The sequence below is a fragment of the Ranitomeya imitator genome, chromosome 1, assembly GCF_032444005.1.
Source record: "Ranitomeya imitator isolate aRanImi1 chromosome 1, aRanImi1.pri, whole genome shotgun sequence".
In the NCBI taxonomy this organism is placed as follows: Eukaryota; Metazoa; Chordata; class Amphibia; order Anura; family Dendrobatidae; genus Ranitomeya; species Ranitomeya imitator.
Window position 1 is genome coordinate 594,397,704 of NC_091282.1, and position 23,137 is coordinate 594,420,840.

Sequence of the window (23,137 nt, forward strand, 5' to 3'; positions counted from 1 at the left end):
TCCCTCACCCACCTCGTCTTACTGTGAAGTTCAATTGAAACCTGTAAATGCTGACACAGACCCCGATACTTCATGCCTGGCTGATTGCTGCAGTGCCATGCTAAAATTTGCTCTGCGGGTGGATTGAGGCCACTTACCTGGTGTCTGTCCCTCATGATGATGTGTTTTGGCAGCATTTGGGGCTGTTATAAAGCGTTGTGCATGCGTTTGTTTTTGCCTCCCATTGAGATGAATGGTGTTCAGTTATGTTCAGCGAATATTGCAATTTCAGTGATTGTAATCCGAACCGAACATTGAAATATTTGCTCATCTCTATTTAGGTGTGCATGCGCTTGTTTTTGCCTCCCATTGACTTGAATGGTGATCAGTTATGTTTGGCGAATAATCGATGAATAAATCAGCGAATATGGCTAATTTGGAGATCGTATTGAAATATTCGCTCATCTCTAGTGATGGACACAGGGGCACAGAGTCACAGAAGATTTAATTCACCTTTATTGTATTCTTACACCATCTCACATGACACTACATCATTATTACATTACACATTATTGAGTCATTGTCAGCTTTTTAAGGGGTCAAATATTAACATTAATTAGTTCTATCGTAGCAGTACATGTAATAGTCAAATGCCAGACCGCACTAGAGCTGGTCAGTCTAGTATCCAGTGCCCACGCTTAGTGACTGACGGCTCTACAGGTATATACAACCACAAGAGAAGCTGCCAATTAGTACTGTGTGGGTGGGAAAAACTGGATTCACAGGCTTTGTCTTTGAGTGGGCGAAAGTTCCAGGACTCAAAGACTTAATGTATGAGTGGCAGAAGGTGCAGCACTCACAGGCTTTATCTATTAGTGGGCAGAGGGTGTAGGTCTCAAAAGCTTTACCTATAAGTGGGTAGAGGGTGCAGGACTCACAGGCTTTAGCTATAAGTGGGCGGAGGGTGCAGCACTCATAGGCTTTACCTATAAGTGGGTAGAGGGTGCAGGACTCACAGGCTTTATCTATAAGTGGACGGAGGGTGCAGGACTCACAGGCTTTATAAGTGGGTGGAGGGTGCAGCACTCATAGGCTTTATCTATGAGTGGGTAGAGGGTGCAGGACTCATAAGCTTTATCTATAAGTGGGCGGTGGATGCAGGTCTCACAGGCTTTATCTATAAATGGGTAGAGGGTGCAGGACTCACAGGCTCTATGAGTAGATGGGGGTAACTGTACTCACAGGTGTTTTCCATGAGTAGACGAGGGAAGCAATACTCAAATACTTTCATTTTTTGGCTGCATGCCAACTTCTCCATATACAGTAACAGTGTCCCAATAAATGAATGAAGATTTGGGGGTTCGGAATAAATGATCTGGACCTGTAGTCGATTACTGCCATGGCCACTTGAAGCCTTTCTGGGAAGAACTATGCTTCTCTTTCTTCTGTGTGGAGTGGGCTTGTGTTGAGCTCATTTCAAAAGAAGGTGGTTGCTGGTGGAAATTCTCTGGTTTCAATTGAGATTCTAGGTAAAGGTTTGGCTGTGCTGCGGTATTTTGTCCGATGCTGCGGTTTCTGATTAGTTTTGGAGATTGCTGAGAGAGCACATACAAGGGATTCTGTGATTGTGATGAATCTTTGTTCTCTTCCACCTTTTGAGGTCTAACAGCTGCAGCGCCCTGCAGTACCAAATGCTGTTCTGTATTCACTGGCCATGAGGAGGATATTTGCTGCTGTCTTTCAGAATTAGTCTGCTGGGAGCTGGAGGCTGAATGTGATCCATGACACTGCCAGTGATCAGTATGTTTCTCTGACCTCTGATACATTTGACTGTATAAGTCATCTTTTTTATCTTGTTCACCTTGTAGGAGATTGGAAGCCCAGACATCGTGAGAAGGCTGACCACCATGAGTGTGGTAAGTATAATGCATCTCAGTGTGTGTGACTTGACTTTGGGGAACATCGTGGGGCAACCCTGCTCCTAGACTTGATGTTTGTTCAAAATATGAATAATATTTCTGAGTATCCTGGTGGTCTGGAGCTGGACATGACTTGTAGACAGTCACATCTGCACTCTGTACTGACTCTAGTTTCTCCTTTGCATACTCCATCTTGTAAGGACTCTCTTTTTGTTCAATGACCTGTTTCTGAGGAACCCCCTGCTGTTGAGTGGTATCTTTCTTTGTTGTTTGTTCTGTGCAGGTTAAATTTTGTTTGTGGATTTGGCTTTGTTTCTGGGTCGCATCTTGTTTTTGGATCAGCTCTGATTTCTGGGTCGGATCTTGTTTCTGGGTCGGATCTGGTTTCTGGGTCGAATCTTGTTTCTGGGTCGAATCTTGTTTCTGGGTCGGATCTTGATTCTGGGTCGGATCTTGATTCTGGGATGATTCTTGTTTTTGGGTTGAGTCTTGTTTCTGGGTCATTGTTGAGTCTGGTTTATTGATCAGTTCTTGTTTCAGAGTTGGTTCTTGCATTAGAGTTGGCTCTGTTTTCTGGGTTGAATCTTGTTTCTGGGTAAGTTCTTGTTTCTGGTTCAGTTCTTGTCTCAGGGTTAATTCTTGTTTAATGTTTATGTGTTTTTGGGAGGTTGGTTCTTGTTTCTGGGTCGAGTCTTGTTTCTGGGTCGAGTCTTGTTTCTGGGTCGAGTCTTGTTTCTGGGTCGAGTCTTGTTTCTGGGTCGAGTCTTGTTTCTGGGTCGAGTCTTGTTTCTGGGTCATTTCTGATTCATGGGTTGAGTCCTGTTTCTGGTTTGATTCCTGTTTCTCGGTTGTATCTTGTTTCTGAGTTGTTTCTTGTTTCTGGGTTGCATCTTGTTTCTGGGTTGCGTCTCGTTTTAGGGTTGTGCCTTGTTTCTGGGTTGTGTCTTTTTTCTGGTTTGGGTCTTGTTTCTGGGTTGATTCTTGTTTCTGAGTTGGTTCTTGTTTCTGGGTTGCATCTTGTTGTAGGGTTGTGTCTTGTTTCTGGATCATTTCTGATTTCTGGGTTGAGTCTTGTCTCTGAGTCGGATCTTGTTTCTGGGCCATTTCTTGTTTCTGTGTTGGTTCTTGTTTAGGAGTTGTGTCTTGTTTATGGGTCATTTCTGATTTCTGGGTCGAGTCCTGTTTCTGGGTCGAGTCCTGTTTCTGGGTCGAGTCCTGTTTCTGGGTCGAGTCCTGTTTCTGGGTCGAGTCTTGTTTCTGGGTCGAGTCCTGTTTCTGGGTCGAGTCCTGTTTCTGGGTCGAGTCCTGTTTCTGGGTCGAGTCTTGTTTCTGGGTAAGGTTTTGTTTCTGGGTCAGGTCTTGTTTCTGGACCAGTTCTGATTCCTGTGTTGAGTCTTGTTTCTGGGTTGAGACTTGTTCCTGGGTCGAGTCTTGTTTCTGGGTCGGATCTTGTTTCTGGGTTGGGTCTTGTTTCTGGGTCATTTCTGATTTCTGGGTTGAGTCTTGTTTCTGGGTTGAGTCTTGTTGCTGGGTCGGGTTTTGTTTCTGTGTCAAATCTTGTTTCTGGGTCAGATTTTGTTTCTGGGTCGGGTCTTGTATCTGGGTAGGATCTTGATTCTTGGTTGGGTCTTGTTTCTGGGTTGAGCCTTGTTTCTGGGTTGAGTCTTGATTTTGGATTGATTCTTGTTTTTGGGTCGAGTCTTGTTTCTGGGTCATTGTTGAGTCTTGTTTATTGATCAGTTCTTGTTTCAGAGTTGGTTCTTGCTTTAGAGCTGGCTCTGGTTTCTGGGCTGAATCTTGTTTCTGGGTAAGATCTTGTTTCTGGTTCAGTTCTTGTCTCTGGGTTAGTTCTTGTTTAATGTTTATGTCTTTTTGGGAGGTTGGTTCTTGTTTCTTGGCCAAGTCCTGTTTCTGGTCAGAGTCTTGTTTCTGGGTCGGGTCGTGTTTCTTGATTGGGTCTTGCTTCTGCGTCATTTCTGTTTTCTGAGTTGAGTCTTGTTTCTGGGTTGAGTCTTGTTTCAGGGTTGAGTCTTGGTTCTCAGTCGAGTCTGATTCCTGGATATTCTTGTTATCGATCAGTTCTTGTTTCATAATTGGTTCTTGCTTCAGGGTTGGCTCTATTTTCAGGGCTGAATCTTGTTTCTGAGATAGTTCTTGTTTAATGTTAATGTATTTTTGGGAGGTTGATTCTTGCTTCTGAATTGTGTCCTGCTTCTGTGTTGTGTCTTGTTTCTGGGTGGAGTCTTGTTTCTGGGCTGGTTCTTGTTTCTTGGTTGAGTCCTGATTCTGGTCAGAGTCTTTTTTCTGGGTTAGGTCTTGTTTCTGGGTTTGGTATTGCTTCTGCGTTGGGTCTTGTTGCTGGGTCGGGTTAGGCTTCTGAGTTGGGTCTGGTTTCTGAGTCGGGTCTAGTTTCTGGGTCATTTCTGATTTCTGGGATGAGTCTTGTTTCAGGGTTGCGTCTTGTTTCAGGGTTGCGTCTTGTTCCAGGGTTGCGTCTTGTTCCAGGGTTGCGTCTTGTTTCAGGGTTGCGTCTTGCTTCAAGGTCATTTCTGATTTCTGGGTTGAGTCTTGCTCCTGGGTTGAATCTTGTTTCTGTGTCGAGTCTTGTTTCTGGGTCGGGTCTTGTTTCTGGTTTGGGTCTTGTTTCTGGGTCATGTCTTGTTTCTGAGTAATGTCTGTTTTCTGGGTCAGGTCGTATTTCTGGGTCAGGTCGTGTTTCTGGGTCAGGTCGTGTTTCTGGGTCAGTTCTTGTTTCTGGGTACGTTCTTGCTTCTGGGTCAAGTCCTGTTTCAGGATCAATTCTGATTTCTCGGTTGAGTCTTGTTCCTTTGTTGGTTCTTGTTTCTGAGTTAGTTCTTGTTTAACATTAATGTATTTTTGGGAGGTTGGCTCTTGCTTCTGAATTGTGTCCTGCTTCTGTGTTCTGTCTTGTTTCTTTGTGGAGTCTTGTTTCTGGGCTGGTTCTTCTTTCCTGGTTGGGTCTTGTTTCTGGGTCGGGTCTTGTTTCTGGATCGGGTCAAGTTTCTGGGTCAGGTCAAGTTTCTGGGTCAGGTCAAGTTTCTGGGTCATTTCTGATTTGTGGGTTGGGTCTTGTTTCTGAGTGGAGTCTTGTTTCTGGGCTAGTTCTGGTTTCTTGGTTGAGTCCTGATTCTGGTCAGAGTCTTTTTTCTGGGATTGGTGTTGTTTCTGGGTGGGGTTTTGTTTCTGGGTCAGATCTTGCTTCTGGATCGTATCTTGTTTCTGGGTTAATTCTTGTTTGTGGGATGTGTATTGTTTCTGCGTCATTTCTAATTTCTGGGTTGAGTCTTGTTTCTGGGTCATGTCTTGTCTCTGAGTCGGATCTTGTTTCTGGGTTATTTTTTGTTTCTGGGTCGGGTCTTGTTTCTGGGTTAGGTCTTGTTTCAGGATCAATTCTGATTTCTGGGTTGAGTCTTGATTCTGGGTCATGATTTGTTTCTGAGTCAGATCTTGTTTCTGAGATGGGTCTTGTTTCTGGGTTTTGTCTTGTTTCTGTGTCACTTCTGATTTCTGGGTTGTGTCTTGTTTCTGGGTTGGCTCTTGTTTTTGAGTTAGTTCTTGTTTCTGGGTTGCATCTTGTTTTAGGGTTGTGTCTTGTTTCAGGGTCACTTCTGATTTCTGGGTTGAGTCTTGTTTAGCGATTGAGTCTTGATTCTGGGTTATTTCTGATTTAAGGGTTGAGTCTTGTTTCTGGTTTGAGTCCTGTTTCTGGGTTATGTCTTGTTTCTGGGTCACTTCTGATTTCTGTGTTGTGTCTTGTTTCTGGGTTGCGTCTTGTTTCTGGATTGCGTCTTGTTTCTGGGTCGTTTCTGATTTCTGGGTTGAGTCTTGTTTCTGAGTTGTCTCTTGTTTCTGGGTCCTTTCTGATTTCTGGGTTGAGTCTTGTTTCTGGGTTTTGTCTTGTTTCAGGATCAATTCTGTTTCCTGGCTTAAGTCTTGTTTCTGGATGAAGTCTTGTTTCTCGGCTAGTTCTGGTTTCTTGGTGGAGTCCTGATTCTTGTCATAGTCTTTTTTCTGGGTTTGGTCTTGTTTCTGGGTTTGGTATTGTTTTGGGGTTGGGTCTTGTTTCTGGGTTGGGTCTTGATTCTGGGTCATTTCTGTTTTTCGGGTTGAGTCTTGTTTCTGGTTTGAGTCCTGTTTCTGGGTTGTGTCTTGTTTCTGGGTTGCGTCTTCTTTCTGGGTCATTTCTGATTTCTGGGTTGAGTCTTGATTCTGGGTCATGATTTGTTTCTGAGTCAGATCTTGCTTCTGGGTTGGGTCTTGTTTCTGGGCTGTGTCTTGTTTCTGAGTCATTTCTGATTTCTGTGTTGAGCCTTGTTTCTGGGTTGGTTCTTGTTTTTGAGTTGGTTCTTGTTTAGGAGTGGTGTCCTGTTTATGGGTCACTTCTGATTTATGGGTTGTGTCTTGTTTCTGGGTCACTTCTGATTTCTGGGTTGCGTCTTGTTTCTGGGTTGCGTCTTGTTTCTGGGTTGCGTCTTGTTTCTGGGTTAGGTCTTGTTTCAGGATCAATTCTGATTTCTGGGTTGAGTCTTGATTCTGGGTCATGATTTGTTTCTGAGTCAGATCTTGTTTCTGGGTTGGGTCTTGTTTCTGGGTTGTGTCTTGCTTCTGGGTCATTTCTGATTTGTGGGTTGGGTCTTGTTTCTGAGTGGAGTCTTGTTTCTGGGCCAAGTCTTGTTTCAGAATCAATTCTGTTTTCTGGCTTGAGTCTTGTTTCTGGATGAAGTCTTTTTTCTGAGCTAGATCTGGTATCTTGGTTGAGTCCTGATTCTGGTCAGAGTCTTTTTTCTGGGATTGGTGTGGTTTCTGGGTGGGGTTTTGTTTTTGGGCCAGTTCTTGCTTCTGGGTCGGATCTTGCTTCTGGGTTGGTTCTTGTTTGTGGGTTGTGTATTGTTTCTTTGTCATTTCTGATTTCTGGGTTGAGTCTTGTTTCTGGGTCAGATCTTGTTTCTGGGTCATGTATTGTTTCTGGGTTGGGTATTGTTTCTGGGTTGGGTCTTGCTTCAGGATCAGTTCTGATTTCTGGGTTGAGTGTTGATTCTGGGTCATGATTTGTTTCAGATCTTGCTTTTGGGTTGGGTCTTGTTTCTGGGTTGTGTCTTGTTTCTGAATTGGGTCTTGTTTCTGGTTTGGCTCTTGTTCCTGGATTGCGTCTTGTTTTAGGGTTGTGTCTTGTTTCAGGGTCACTTCTGATTTCTGGGTTGAGTCTTGTTTATGGGTTGAGTCTTGTTTATGGGTCACTTCTGATTTCTGTGTTGTGTCTTGTTTCTGGGTTGCATCTTGTTTCTGGGTTGCGTCTTGTCTCTGGGTCCTTTCTGATTTATGAGTTGAGTCTTGTTTCTGGGTCATTTCTGATTTATTGGTTGAGTCCTTTTTCTGGGTTGTGTCTTGTTTCTGGGTCACTTCTGATTTCTGGGATGTGTCTTGTTTCTGGGTTGGCTCTTGTTTCTGGGTTGCATCTTGTTTCTGCGTCATTTCTGATTTCTGGGTTGAGTCTTGTTTATGGGTCGGGTCTTGTTTCTGGGTCATGTCTTGTTTCTGGGTTAGCTCTTGTTTCAGGATCAATGCTGATTTCTGGGTTGAGTCTTGATTCTGGGTCATGATTTGTTTCTGAGTCAGATCTTGTTTCTGGGTTGGGTCTTGTTTCTGGGTTGTGTCTTGTTTCTGAGTCATTTCTAATTTATGTGTTGAGTATTGTTTCTGGGTTGGTTCTTGTTTTCGAGTTGGTTCTTGTTTAGGAGTTGTGTCCTGTTTATGGGTCATTTCTGATTTATGGGTTGAGTCTTGTTTCTGGTTTGAGTCCTGGTTCTGGGTTGGCTCTTGTTTTTGAGTTGGTTCTTGTTTCTGGGTTGCGTCTTGTTTCTGAGTTGGTTCTTGTTTCTGGGTTGCGTCTTGTTTCTGGGTTGTGTCTTGTTTCTGGGTTATGTCTTGTTTTTGGGTCATTTCTGATTTCTGGGTTGAGTCTTGTTTATGGGTTGAGTCTTGTTTATGGGTCATTTCTGATTCATGGGTTGAGTCCTGTTTCTGGTTTGATTCCTGTTTCTCGGTTGTATCTTGTTTCTGAGTTGGTTCTTGTTTCTGGGTTGCGTCTTGTTTCTGGGTTGTGTCTTGTCTCTGAGTCAGATCTTGTTTCTGGGTCATTTCTTGTTTCTGTGTTGGTACTTGTTTAGGAGTTGTGTCTTGTTTATGGGTCATTTCTGATTTCTGGGTTGAGTTCTGTTTCTGGTTTGAGTCCTGTTTCTGGGTTGCGTCTTGTTTCTGGGTTGCGTCTTGTTTCTGGGTTGCGTCTTGTTTCTGGGTTGCGTCTTGTTTCTGGGTTGCATCTTGTTTCTGGGTTGCGTATTGCTTCAGGGTTATGTCTTGTTTCTGCGTAATTTCTGATTTCTGGGTTGCGTCTTGTTTCTGAGTTGGTTCTTGTTTCTGGGTCATTTCTGATTTATGAGTGGAGTCTTGTTTCTCGGTCATTTCTGGTTTCTGGCTTGTGTATTGATTTTGGGTTGGCTCTTGTTTTTGAGTTGGTTCTTGTTTCTGGGTTGTGTCTTGTTTCTGGGTTGCATCTTGTTTCAGAATTATGTCATGTTTCTGGGTCATTTCTGATTTCTGGGTTGTATCTTCTTTCTGGGTTGAGTCTTGTTTCTGGTTAATTTCTGATTTCTGGGTCATTTCTGATTTCTGGGTTGAGGCTTTTTCTTGGGTTGGATCTTGTATCAGTATCAATTCTGGATTCTGGGTTGAGTCTTTTTTCTGGGTTGAATCTTGTTTCTGGGTCATGTCTGATTTCTGGGACGAGTCTTGTTTCTGGCCCTTTTCTAATTTCTGGGTTTGGTCCTGTTTCCGGATCAGCTCTTGTTTATGGGTCATTTCTGATTTCGGGGTTGAATCTTGTTTCTGGGTTGAGTCTTGTTTCTGTGTCATTTCTGATTTCTTGTTTGAGGCTTGTTTCTGCTCTGAGTCTTGTTTCTGGTCTGAGTCTTGTTTCTGAGATTGTTCCTTTTTCTGGACAGCATCTTGTTTTTGGGTAAGTAGTTTCTGCTCTGGGTCTGGTTTCTGGGTTGAATCTTGTTTCTGGGTCATTTCTAATTTCTGGGTTTGGTCTTGTTTCTTGGTCAGCTCTTGTTTATGGGTCATTTCTGATTTCGGGGTTGAGTCTAGTTTCTGGGTTGTATCTTCTTTCTGGGTTGAGTCTTGTTTTTGGGTCATTTCTGATTTCTGGGTTGAGTCCTGTTTCTGGTTTGAGTCCTGTTTCTGGGTTGGCTCTTGTTTTTGAGTTGGTTCTTGTTTCTGGGTTGCGTCTTGTTTCTGGGTTGTGTCTTGTTTCTGGGTTATGTCTTGTTTTTGGGTCATTTCTGATTTCTGGATTGAGTCTTGTTTATGGGTGGAGTCTTGTTTATGGGTCATTTCTGATTCATGGGTTGAGTCCTTTTTCTGGTTTGATTCCTGTTTCTTGGTTGTATCTTGTTTCTGAGTTGGTTCTTGTTTCTGGGTTGCGTCTTGTTTCTGGGTTGCGTCTCGTTTTAGGGTTGTGCTTTGTTTCTGGGTTGTGTCTTTTTTCTGGGTTGGGTCTTGTTTCTGGGTTGGTTCTTGTTTCCGAGTTGGTTCTTGTTTCTGGGTTGCATCTTGTTGTAGGGTTGTGTCTTGTTTCTGGATCATTTCTGATTTCTGGGTTGAGTCTTGTTTCTGGGTCAGGTCTTGTTTATGGGTCATTTCCGATTTCGGGGTTGAGTCTAGTTTCTGGGTTGTATCTTCTTTCTGGGTTGAGTCTTGTTTTTGGGTCATTTCTGATTTCTGGGTTGAGTCCTGTTTCTGGTTTGAGTCCTGTTTCTGGGTTGCATCTTGTTTCTGGGTTGCGTCTTGTTTCTGGGTTGCGTCTTGCTTCAGGGTTATGTCTTGTTTCTGCGTAATTTCTGATTTCTGGGTTGCGTCTTGTTTCTGAGTTGGTTCTTGTTTCTGGGTCATTTCTGATTTATGAGTGGAGTCTTGTTTCTCGGTCATTTCTGGTTTCTGGCTTGTGTATTGATTCTGGGTTGGCTCTTGTTTTTGAGTTGGTTCTTGTTTCTGGGTTGTGTCTTGTTTCTGGGTTGCATCTTGTTTCAGAATTATGTCATGTTTCTGGGTTATTTCTGATTTCTGGGTTGTATCTTCTTTCTGGGTTGAGTCTTGTTTCTGGTTAATTTCTGATTTCTGGGTTATTTCTGATTTCTGGGTTGAGTCTTGTTTCTGCGTTATTTCTGATTTCTGGGTTGAGTCTTGTTTCTGGGTCATTTCTGATTTCTGGGTTGAGGCTTGTTCCTGGGTTGGATCTTGTTTCAGTATCAATTCTGGATTCTGGGTTGAGTCTTTTTTCTGGGTTGAATCTTGTTTCTGGGCCATGTCTGATTTCTGGGATGAGTCTTGTTTCTGGCCCTTTTCTAATTTCTGGGTTTGGTCCTGTTCCCGGATCAGCTCTTGTTTATCGGTCATTTCTGATTTCGGGGTTGAATCTTGTTTCTGGGTTGAGTCTTGTTTCTGAGATTGTTCCTTTTTCTGGACAGCATCTTGTTTTTGGGTAAGTAGTTTCTGCTCTGGGTCTGGTTTCTGAGTTGAATCTTGTTTCTGGGTCATTTCTAATTTCTGGGTTTGGTCTTGTTTCTTGGTCAGCTCTTGTTTATGGGTCATTTCCGATTTCGGGGTTGAGTCTAGTTTCTGGGTTGTATCTTCTTTCTGGGTTGAGTCTTGTTTTGGGGTCATTTCTGATTTCTGGGTTGAGGCTTGTTCCTGGGTTGGGTCTTGTTTCAGTATTAATTCTGGTTTCTGGGTTGAATCTTGTTTCTGGGTCATGTCTGATTTATGGGATGAGTCTTGTTTCTGGGCCATTTCTAATTTCTGGGTTTGGTCCTGTTTCTGGATCAGCTCTTGTTTATGGGTCATTTCTGATTTCAGGGTTGAATCTTGTTTCTGGGTTGAGTCTTGTTTCTGGGTCATTTCTGATTTCTGGGTTGAGGCTTGTTTCTGCTCTGAGTCTTGTTTCTGGTCTGAGTCTTGTTTCTGAGATTGTACCTTTTTCTGGACAGCATCTTGTTTTTGGGTAAGTAGTTTCTGCTCTGGGTCTGGTTTCTGGGTTGAATCTTGTTTCTGGGTTAGATCTTGTTTAATTCTTGGGTCTAATTTGGAGGTTATTTCCTGTTTCTGTTTTGGGTCCTCTTTTAGGATTTTATCTGTTTTTTGGGCTAGTTGTTCCTTTTGTTTTGGGTGTTTTTGAGTTAGTTCTTTTGTCTGGGTTAAGTCTTGTTTATGGGCTTGGTATTGCTTCTGTTTTGACTCTTCTTTTGGGGTTAGTTCTTGCTTCTGAGTTGAGAGTTGTTTCTCATTTGCATCATGTTTTTGAGTTGAATCTTTTTTGTGGGTTGGGTCTTCTTTCAGAATTGAGTCTTTAACCTGTATTTGATCTTGTTTTGATATTTGTTCGTGCTTCTGGGTTGCATCATGTTTCTTGGTTGTGTCTTGTTTATGAGTTGACTCTGATATTTGTGTTTGATCTGATCTGGGGATCGATTCTGAAATTTGTGGGAACATCAATGACTGTGACTTTAAAATATTTTGGGATGCACATATCCGACAGCCTTTCTTGGACCTCAGAGCATGAAAATAAGCAACAGCAACTTTTGCTATAAGTTCAAGAAATTCCTTAAAGTCTACTTCACCATCATTGTTTTGATCAAGCGCATGCATTATTGCTTCAATTGTGTGTGGTTCATCAGAATCCTGATAAAAACATAAGGAAATTATGGAAAGAACCAGTTATGAGTGAATTAAACCACATTCTACATTTTCTTGTCCTTTAGTATTCAGTGATGGACAGTTGAATGAAAACTTCTAAACTGCAGCACATGTAACAAGCAAACTAGACCAAATTTAAAGACAATTTTTCATCTATTACTATAGGCATACAGGTAATGCTATGTTCACATTTGCGTTGTTGGGCGCAGCGTCGTCGACGGATACCGACGCCGTAATGCGCCCCTATCTTTAACATGGGGGGCACATGGACATGCGCCAGTATGCGTTGTAATATGTTTTACGACGCATGCGTCATTTTGACACACCAGACAGGGCGCGGATGACGCTACTTGTAGCGTTTTCCCTGCGCCAAAATTCCTGTCCTTTACTATTTTATGACAACTCATGCGTCACAAAACGCAGCATTGTGTATATGCGTTGTGGGTTACGTCGACGATGCTGTGCCCAACAACGCAAATGTGAACGTAGCATGTGAGAAATGTTAACCTACTTTTACCTGTATTCCTCATAGTAACATAGTAACATAGTAACATAGTTATTAAGGTTGAAGGAAGACTAAGTCCATCTAGTTCAACCCATAGCCTAACCTAACATGCCCTAGCATGCCCTTAACTAGGTGTTGTCCAGATGTGTACAAATAGAGTTTTATTTAATTATGGTAATGATTTCTTCCAGGCTCTGAGGTGTGCGGCGCCTGGAACAAATCCCTCCATCTGCTTTTTATTATACTATCATCCCCCTCCCATGCACGTTACATTAACCTGTGACGTGCAGTTGTGGCTCCGGAATCTCGTGCATGCACCCTGCACTTCCATAACAATCTGTACCTCTTCCTTGTTTCTATGGTCAGTGTATTCAGTGCTTTGTGCGCTGGGCCCTGTGCACAATAACCGGACCATAGAAAGAAGGAAGAGGTGCAGATTCTCGAGGAAGTGCAGGGCGCCTGTGCAAGATTCCGGTGTGGGATTCAAGCATCAAAACTAAATATCACAGGTCAGGGTGACATGTATGGGAGGGAGGTGGTAGTATAATGGAGAGCAGAGACAGGGAATTGTTCCAGGCCACGCATGCCCCAAAGCCTGGAAAAAATCATTAAATAATAAAATAAAACTTTCTCCACAACTACATAGCAACAATGAGGAAAACAGATAAGACTAGATTAACATTTCTACTACATCTATGCCTATAGTAATAGCTGAAAAATGTCCCAGGGGACACTAACTGCAGTGTACCAAAGAAACAGTGTGCGTCTCCTAGTAAGGGATATATGTAGATTCTAATGCAGTGTAAATAATAATAATAATAATAATCTTTATTTTTATATAGCGCTAACATATTCCGCAGCGCTTTACATTTTGCACACATTATCATCACTGTCCCAGATGGGGCTCACAATCTAGATTCCCTATCAGTATGTCTTTGGAATGTGGGAGGAAACCGGAGTGCCCGGAGGAAACCCACGCAAACACGGAGAGAACATACAAACTCTTTGCAGATGTTGTCCTGAGTGGGATTAGAACCTAGGACCCCAGCGCTGCAAGGCTGCTGTGCTAACCACTGCGCCACCGTGCTGCCCAGTGTATATTATATACATACATACATTATATATATATATATATATATATATATATATATATATATATATATATATATATATATATATATATATATATATATATATATATATATATATATACATATATATATACATATACATACATACATATACACACACACACACACACACAGTACAGACCAAAAGTTTGGACACACCTTCTCATTTAAAGATTTTTCTGTATTTTCATGACTATGAAAATTGTACATTCACACAGAAGGCATCAAAACTATGAATTAACACATGTGGAATTATATACTTAACTAAAAAGTGTGAAACAACTGAAATTATGCCTTAGATTCTAGGTTCTTCAAGTAGCCACCTTTTGCTTTGATGACTGCTGTGCACACTCTTGGCATTCTCTTGATGAGCTTCAAGAGGTAGTCACCGGGAATAGTCTACCAACAATCTTGAAGGAGTTCCCAGAGATGCTTAGCGCTTGTTGGCTCTTTTGCCTTCACTTGCGGTCCAGCTCAGCCCAAACCATCTCGATTGGGTTCAGATCTTGTGATTGTGGAGGCCAGGTCATCTGGCGTAGCACCTCATCTCTCTCCTTCTTGGTCACATAGCCCTTACACAGCCTGGAGGTGTGTTTGGGGTCATTGTCTTGTTGAAAAATAAATGATGGTCCAACTAAACACAAACCGGATGGAATAGCATGCCGCTGCAAGATGCTGTGGTAGCCACGCTGGTTCAATATGCCTTCAATTTTGAATAAATCCCCAACAGTGTCACCAGCAAAGCACCCCCACACCATCACACCTCCTCCTCCATGCTTCACGGTGTGAACCAGGCATGTAGAGTCCATCCGTTCACCTTTTCTGCGTCGCACAGAGGCACGGTGGTTGGAACCAAAGATCTCAAATTTGGACTCATCAGACCAAAGCACATATTTCCACTGGTCTAATGTCAATTCCTTGTGTTCTTAAGCCCAAGCAAGTCACTTCTGCTTGTTGCCTTTCCTTAGCAGTGATTTCCTAGCAGCTATTTTACCAAGCAGGCCTGCTGCAAAAGTCTCCTCTTTACAGTTGTTGTAGAGATGTGTCTGCTACTAGAACTTTGTGTGGCATTGACCTGGTCTCTAATCTGAGCTGCTCTTAACCTGCGATTTCTGAGGCTGGTGACTCAGATAAACTTATCCTCAGTAGCAGAGGTAACTCTTGGTCTTCCTCTCCTGTGGCAGTCCTCATGTGAGGCAGTTTCTTTGTAGCGCTTAATGGTTTTTGCCACTGCACTTGGAGACACTGTGTATCCACCAGACTTCTGCACAACACAACTGATGGTCCCAAGCCCATTTATAAGGCAAGAAATCCCACTTATTAAACCTGACAGGACACACCTGTGAAGTGAAAACCATTTCCGGTGGCTACTTCTTGAAGCTCATCAAGAGAATGCCAAGAGTGTGCAAAGCAGTCATCAAAGCAAAAGGTGGATAATTTGGAGAACATAGAACATAACACATAATTTCAGTTGTTTCACACTTTTTTGTTAAGTATATAATTCCACATGTGTTAATTCATAGTTTTGATGCCTTCAGTGTGAATGTACAATTTTCATAGTCATGAAAATACAGAAAGATCTTTAACTCCTTTACCCCCAAGGGTGGTTTGAACGTTATGGACCGGGCCAATTTTTACAATTCTGACCACTGTCCCTTTATGAGGTTATAACTCTGGAACGCTTCAACGGATCCCAGTGATTCTGACACTGTTTTCTCATGACATAATGTACTTCATGACAGTGGTAAAATTTCTTTGATATTACCTGCGTTTATTTGTGAAAAAAACGGAAATATGGCACAAATTTTGAGAATTTCGCAATTTTCCAACTTTGAATTTTTATGCAATTAAATCACAGAGATATGACACACAAAATACTTAATAAGTAACATTTCCCACATGTCTACTTTACATCAGCGCAATTTTGGAACCAAATTTTTTTTTTGTTAGGGAGTTATAAGGGTTAAAAGTTGACCAGCAATTTCTCATTTTTACAACACCATTTTATTTTAGGGACCACATCTCATTTGAAGTCATTTTGGTCTATATAATAGAAAATACCCAAGTGTGACACCATTCTAAAAACTGCACCCCTCAAGGTTCTCAAAACCACATTCACGAAGTTTATTAACCCTTCAGGTGTTTCACAGGAATTTTTGGAATGTTTAAATAAAAATTAACATTTAACTTTTTTTCACAAAAAATTTACTTCAGCTCCAATTTGTTTTATTTTACCAAGGGTTACAGGAGAAAATGGACCCCAAACCTTGTTGTACAATTTGTCCTGAGTACGCCGATACCCCATAAGTGGAGGTAAACCACTGTTTGGGCGCATGACAGACCTTGGAAGCGAAGGAGCGCCATTTGACTTTTCAATGCAAAATTGACTGGAATTGAGATGGGATGCCATGTTGCGTTTGGAGAGCCACTGATGTGCCTAAACATTGAAACCCCCCACAAGTGACACCATTTTGGAAAGTAGACCCCCTAAGGAACTTATCTAGAGGTGTTTTGAGCACTTTGACCCACCAAGTGCTTCACAGAAGTGTATAATGCAGAACCGTAAAAATAAAAAATCATTTTTTTTTCACAAAAATTATATTTTCGCCACCAATTTTTTTTCCCAATGGTAAAAGAAGAAATTGGAACCAAAAAGTTGTTTTACAATTTGTCCTGAGTACGCTGATACCCCATATGTGGGGGTAAACCACTGTTTGGCACATGGGAGAGCTCGGAAGGGAAGGAGCGCCGTTTGACTTTTCAATGCAAAATTCACAGGAATTGAGATGGGACGCCATGTTGCGTTTGGAGAGCCCCTGATGTGCCTAAACATTGAAACCACCCACAAGTGACACCATTTTGGAAAGTAGACCCCCTAAGGAACTTATCTAGATGTGTGGTGAGCACTTTGACCCACCAAGAGCTTCACAGAAGTTTATAATGCAGAGCCGTAAAAATAAAACAAAATTTTTTTCCCACAAAAATTATTTTTTAGCCCCCAGTTTTGTATTTTCTCGAGAGTAACAGGAGAAATTGGACCCCAAAAGTTGTTGTGCAATTTGTCCTGAGTGCGCTGATGCCCCATATGTGGGTGGGAACCACCGTTTGGGTGCATGGGAGGGCTCGAAAGGGAAGGAGCACTATTTGGAATGCAGACTTAGATGGAATGGTCTGCAGGCGTCACATTGCGTTTGCAGAGCCCCTAATGTACCTAAACAGTAGAAACCCCCCACAAGTGACCCCATATTGGAAACTAGACCCCCCATGAACTTATCTAGATGTGTTGTGAGAACTTTGAGCCCCCAAGTGTTTCACTAAAGTTTATAACGCTGAGCCGTGAAAATAAAAAATATTTTTTTTCCCACAAAAATTATCTTTTAGCCCCCAGTTCTGTATTTTCCCAAGGGTAACAGGAGAAATTGGACCCCAAAAGTTGTTGTCCAATTTGTCCTGAGTGCGCTGATACCCCATATGTTGGGGTAAACTCCTGTTTGGGCACACGGGAGAGCTCGGAAGGGAAGGAGCACTGTTTTACTTTTTCAACGCAGAATTGGCTGGAATTGAGATCAGACGCCATGTCGCGTTTGGAGAGCCCCTGATGTGTCCAAACAGTGGAAACCCCCCAATTATAACTGAAACCCTAACCCAGACACACCCCTAACCCTAATTCCAACCCTATTCCCAACCGCAAATGTAATCCAAACCCTAACCCTAACTTTAGCCCCAACCCTAACTGTAGCCTTAACCCTAACTGTAGCCTTAACCCTAGCCCTAACCATAACCGTAGCCCCAACCCTAACCCTAACCCTAGCCCTAACCCTAGCCCTAATGGAAAAATGGAAATAAATACATTTTTTAAATTTTTTTATTTTTCCCTAACTAAGGGGGTGATGAAGGGGGGTTTGATTTACTTTTATAGCGGGTTTTTTAGTGAATTTTTATGATTGGCAGCCGTCACACACTGAAAGACGCTTTTTATTGCAAAAAATATTTTTTGCATTACCACATTTTGAGAGCTATAATTTTTCCATATTTGAGTCCACAGAGTCATGTGAGGTCTTGTTTTTTGCGTGACGGGTTGACGTTTTTATTGGTAACATTTTCGGGCACATGACATTTTTTTGATCGCTTTTTATTCCGATTTTTGTGAGGCAGAATTACCAAAAACCATCGCTTTATTCTGAGGACTATAACTTTTTCATTTTTTTGCTGATGTTGCTGTATGGCGGCTCGTTTTTTGCGGGACAGGATGACGCTTTCAGCGGTACCATGGTTATTTATATCTGTCTTTTTGATCGCGTGTTATTCCACTTTTTGTTCTGCGGTATGATAATAAAGTGTTTTTTGCATCGTTTTTTTTTTTTTCTTACGGTGTTTACTGAAGGGGTTAACTAGTGGGACAGTTTTATAGGTCGGGTCATTACGGATGCGGCGATACTAAATATGTGTACTTTTATTGTTTTGTTTTTTTTATTTAGATAAAGAAATGTATTTATGGGAATAATATATATATATATATATATATTTTCATTATTTAGGTTTTTTTTGTTTTTTGTTTTTTTTGTACACACTTGTAAAAAAATTTTTTAACTTTTTTACTTTGTCCCAGGGGGGGACAATACAGATCGGTGATCTGACAGTTTGCACAGCACTCTGACAGATCACCGATCTGTCTAAGAGCGCTGCAGCGTTACCAAGTGCCTGCTCTGAGCAGGCACTTGGTAAGGCACCTCCCTCCCTGCAGGACCCGGATCTGCGGCCATCTTGGATCCGGGACTTGCTGCAGGGAGGAAGGTAGGAGACCCTCGCAGCAACGCGATCACATCGCGTTGCTGCGGGGGTCTCAGGGAAGCCCGCAGGGAGCCCCCTCCCTGCGCAATGCTTCCCTGCACCGCCGGCACATCGCGATCATGTTTGATCGTGGTGTGCCGGGAGTTAATGTGCCGGGGGCGGTCTGTGACCGCTCCTGGCACATAGTGCCGGATGTCAGCTGCGATAAGCAGATGACACCCAGCCGCAATCGGCCGCGCTCCCCCCGTGAGCGCGGCCGATCGCCTATAACGTACTATTCCATCCTTGGGAAGTAGGGCCCACCCCACATGGACGGAATAGCACGTCTAATGGCAGAAAGGGGTTAAATGAGAAGCTGTGTCCAAACTTTTGGTCTGTACTAATATTATATATTGTGTGTATGTATATATACATATACATACACACAAACACACACATACAGTGGGTATGGAAAGTTTTCAGACCCATTTAAATTGTTCACGCTTTCTTTCATTGCAGTGTGAGAGGGTGAACTGTGAAAACAACAGGAGAGCATTAGGACTCTTCTGCTGCACATCTGAGCTTAGAGCAAAAGCCCATTAAAGTGTGTGTGCTGAGGGGTGGGGCCTAGTGTCTACTATGTAGGACTCTGAGAGGTGATGCTGCAGTAGCAGAGAGATTGCCATGTGAGACACTGTAAGGCAGCTGATAAGAAGTGAGGAGTTTGGATTCTGTAAGGACTGTTTGCTGCCAGTATGTTTGTGAGGGTGTTAACCATGAGTGCCATGTGACTTTGGAGCTCTGTGGAATCCCTGCTGTGCTGAGCTGAAAAGCAACAGAAGACATTGATCCTGTGCAGACACAGGCAGGTTGCAGTTGTGAATGACTGCTGAAGGAGAGATGGTATCCTGTACCATCCATATTGAAAGGGAAATGGCCAAGCCCCATTGAAGTGCTATCCCGTACCATATCCTGAGACTACAGAACTGTTATTCCCCGGCGTGTGGCCTCGGCATTGGCTGACAAGGGGCAGCGCCTTGTTTTGCTGTAGTTGTTTCGGCACTGAAGATCTTGTGCCTGGCTGCAGCCGGTGCAAGTTATATGCCTGAGTAGAGACTCCCCTCAGGTTAACGGTACCGTAATAATAGACACCCGGGTATCCCTAGATTAAAGATTTAAGAGCTAATGTTATATTTATATGTATTGTATATTGGGTTTTGATCAATTTATACTCAGTGTGCCATCCCAGGGGGTCTTATAATACCACCTCATCTGATTTACACATGTTTTCTCAGTACCTTGTTTGACCATTTGTTAGGTAAATTTCTTCTACAAACATCTGTGCAATACACTTGAAGCAGGAACTTTTGGATTGGCACATTGATTTCAGCCCTGGCTGAATGATTGTAAATAATAGGAGAATCTCAGGCTGTTTCATGCAATATTGAATTTCACTTCAACTCCTTTTCCAGTAAAGGAACTGTTGTTATTTCTGTCTCTGTCTCGGTTTGTGACTCACTGGATCTTATTTGGACCTCTGGTCATTACAGTTTTGGCATAATCAGAAGGATCCAGTGATTGTCATGGACAGAGGCGAGGAAAGAAATGGCCCTGCTGCACCAGTGGTTCCTTGCTGTATTTGCCGGTAGGAGCTTTTCTCCAGCACATGTCATAATAATATGACGGGTGTAACATGGCATTGCAGAATTGAGCTGAGAGGGTACAGAGTATTCTGCTTATGTATAATATGGCCCGATGCATTACGCGCTGAGCTAGCATTAAATGCACTAGAGAGTGACACTAGGCGAATGGTGATGGTACGTCCGGAATCAGAGAGGAGTACATTAGAGAAGATTTTAGAATTGTTAGAGGGGAGTTCGGGAGGCCGACCTTGTGTGGCCCAGCTTCGGTCCCTGTTCTTTAATCGCCTCTAAAGGGAATGTGAGTCCCCGATGCAGTCCGCTATTATCTTACAGGAGATGTTGAATGAGGTGCAGCGACTGGACCCAGGGGCTATAGGGGAGTTCTGGGAAGTTGACCTCTTGCTCCAGGATCAATTCATCACGGAGTTAGACCAATAGGCTCAAATTGACAGACAAATTGATGCAGATGAACCTGTCTGGTCTGCATCAGAATTATTCCTGTCAGATTTATCGAGCCACGGTGGAAAGGGAGGAGGAGTCTGTTCCTTGTGGCCGAGGGGTCAGTGAACAGTGCACAGCTGGAGGGAAGCCCATAATCAGTGTCAGGAGGGGAAGGGCTGGTAAATGTGATACAAGCTCTGCGTGCCGAGCTGAAGGAGCCGAAGCTGGGCCTGTCTCTACTCCCGCAGAGGGGCCATCTACCGTGTCCCCTGGATTAGTGGTTATGCAAGCGGCCAGTGAATGAGTCAAGTCCTCATCCACAAGGACCATTCACCTGCTGGAAGTATGGATGTCGGGGACACATCTCTCATTGCCGGATGCCTGCAGCCCCAGAGGCTTTTTTGCCGGCTTTAAACTTCCAGCTGCTGCCGTGAGAGGGCAAGAAGCAGCGGCCCACCCCCCACAAAGCCCTCAATGGGATGAATATGATTTGTTTGCATGCAGTCCAGTGTTGGAAGCAAAGATTGAAGGGCAGAAAATGAGGTGCTTGGTCGACACGGGATCCGAATGTACCATAATGCCTTTAAAAGTGTATGAGAGATACTTCAGTCAACTAGTGGTTCCTGAAGATGGCCGAGTGATATGACTTACCGCCACTAACAATGGCCAACTGATGGTTAAGGGGATCGTGTGGATACAGCTGAAAATATTTGGTCAAGAGCTGGGTCAAAAATGGATAGTGCTGGTTGACCACGCCCCTAGAAGAAGGTGATGCTCAGAATGAATGTGCTGCGAGATTTGACTCACCAGATGTATGCCAGTGAGGGACCCGGATACTGGACCTGTACTACAAGCTACCGACCCACACAGAGAATGTTACACCTTCTAGTGCTGAGCTGTGAACAGCTGAAAATTGCAATCTCAGGGGGCCGGGTGGGCCTGGATCGAGTGCCATCTCGGACCACAATCTTGCTGGCACCCAGACAAGATGAACTCTTAATGCTGATGGTGGGAGCTGTGTACTACTAGAGCCAGTTCCAGAGAAGTCCTCATTTGCCAAGGCACACATGTCCCGGTCTCTAGCGATTGTGAAGAATGGACGGGTGCCAGTCTGATGTATCAATGTTTTAGATGAGGTTGTTACAATTCCCGCTGGGACCATTCTGGCTGAACTATTTGTGCCAGCGGAGAAGGTGCCTGACAAGGCAGTATTTGAACTGTGCCCAGATCAATAGTCATCCTGGACATATGCGGTCGAGGTAGGCCGGACCAAACCCGCTACCGAAGAATGGAATGGTCGTGTGATCATGGATCAGATGGGAGTGGATCAGGAGAAACTTACCTCCATGCAGTTGGAGCAGTTGGAGAGAGTTTTGTGGGAGCATCAAGAGACCTCTTAGTGACATGGTGAGGACTTCGGGTGTGCTTGGATGATTGAGCATGAGATTCCCATGGGGATACCCCTCCCATTAGGGAACGATATTGACAAATTCCCCCAGAGCTCTATCAAGAGGTGAAGGGCATGGTGGACAGTATGCTTGACAATCAAGTGATGAGAGAGAGCTAGAACCCCTGGGTGGCTCCTGTAGTCTTGGTCCAAAAGAAGGATGGTACCATTCAATTTTGTGGACTATCGAAAATTGAATGCCCACATGGTGCGGGATGCATATCCTTTAACGCGTACTGAAGAATCCCTGTCAGCATTGGGTCAGGCCAAATATTTCTCGATGTCGGATTCGACAAGTGGCTACTGGCAGGTACCAATGGCCTAAAAAGATTGGGCCAAAACTGCACAGGGTCCCAAAAAACTGCCCCATTCAGTTGGGGCCCCAGCAGAAAAAGGCCTTTGATGAAGTTAAAACCACCCTAACAAGTGCCCCATTGATGGCATATGCCCAGTTTGATGCCTCTTTTCTACACAGACAGTAGTCTTCATAGCTTGGGGGTGGTACTAGCACAGGTGCAGGATGGCCGGGAGTGGGTGATTGCCTGTGGCAGCTCATTTCGTCTGGAGCTACTGGCCCTGATGTGGGCAATAACAGAATGCTTTGCCGAGAATCTAACAGGGGCTGAGGTGCTAGTCATGATGGATAACAACCCACTGGCTCACTTAGAGAATGCAAAATTGGGAGCATTGGAGCAGCAGTGGGTCACCCGCATTACCAAGTTTACCTCAAATTTCACTCTGGGCAGGAAAACGGGAATGCAGATGCATTGTCAAGGGTACCCCTTGGGGGAAAATGTTGATGACCGACTAGAGGAAATTGAAACTCCAGCAATGGGGCAGGTACCTATCTTCCGAAGTATGGTACACTCAAGTGGGGTGGCATCAGGGATGCCCTGTATCCTGGGTAAAATGCCCTCAGATTGAGAAAAAGACCAGGAAGAGTGCCCAGACATTGCATTTGTGCACTGTTGGGTACAAAATGGGGTCTGGCCCCATGCAGAGGACAAGGCTCAAGTTTCCATGGAAGGGATGAAACTACTTCGACAGTGGGACAAGTTGTGTGTGGAACACGGCCTGTTGAATCGTAAAGTGTACTGTATCTGCCATCCAAGCTGCAGCATCGAACCAACTGGTGGTCCCTATGAAGCTGGGTCTGATGGTCGCTCGAGAGGTGCATGAGAATGGAACCCACTTTGGAAGTGAATAGACACTTCAGTTTCTACAGCGAGTCCTCTATTGCCCTGAGTTGGGAGAGATGGTGGCAGACACGTGTCGGCAGTTTCGGGCCAGCGGACCCTCACAGACTATTCAGACTTCCACTCCATTAGAGCTACTTATGATTGACTATGTTTTGATAGGGTACTCCACATCTGGGTACTCCTATTGTCTGGTAATGACAGATCACTTTACCAAGTATGCTGTAGCGGTGCCAACAAGAGACCAGATGGCAGAGTCTGTGGCTGAGGCCGTGTGTCAACATTTGTGTCCACAGAGAATACACACTCGGATCAGGGGGCATGCTTCCAGGG

At 43.7% G+C, this 23,137-nt stretch overlaps 1 protein-coding gene across 1 annotated transcript in view; it reads right to left on the reverse strand.

Moving 5' to 3' along the window:
- Positions 1-472: 472 nt before the first annotated feature.
- The window catches only part of LOC138680741 (trichohyalin-like), a 64,049-nt gene continuing 41,384 nt past the window's right edge, over positions 473-23,137 (reverse strand). The window contains exon 3 of the mRNA XM_069768018.1: positions 473-11,657. Coding sequence (XP_069624119.1) covers positions 1,371-11,657 — 10,287 coding nt within the window. The 3' untranslated portion in view covers positions 473-1,370. The remainder of the gene's footprint in view (positions 11,658-23,137) is intronic.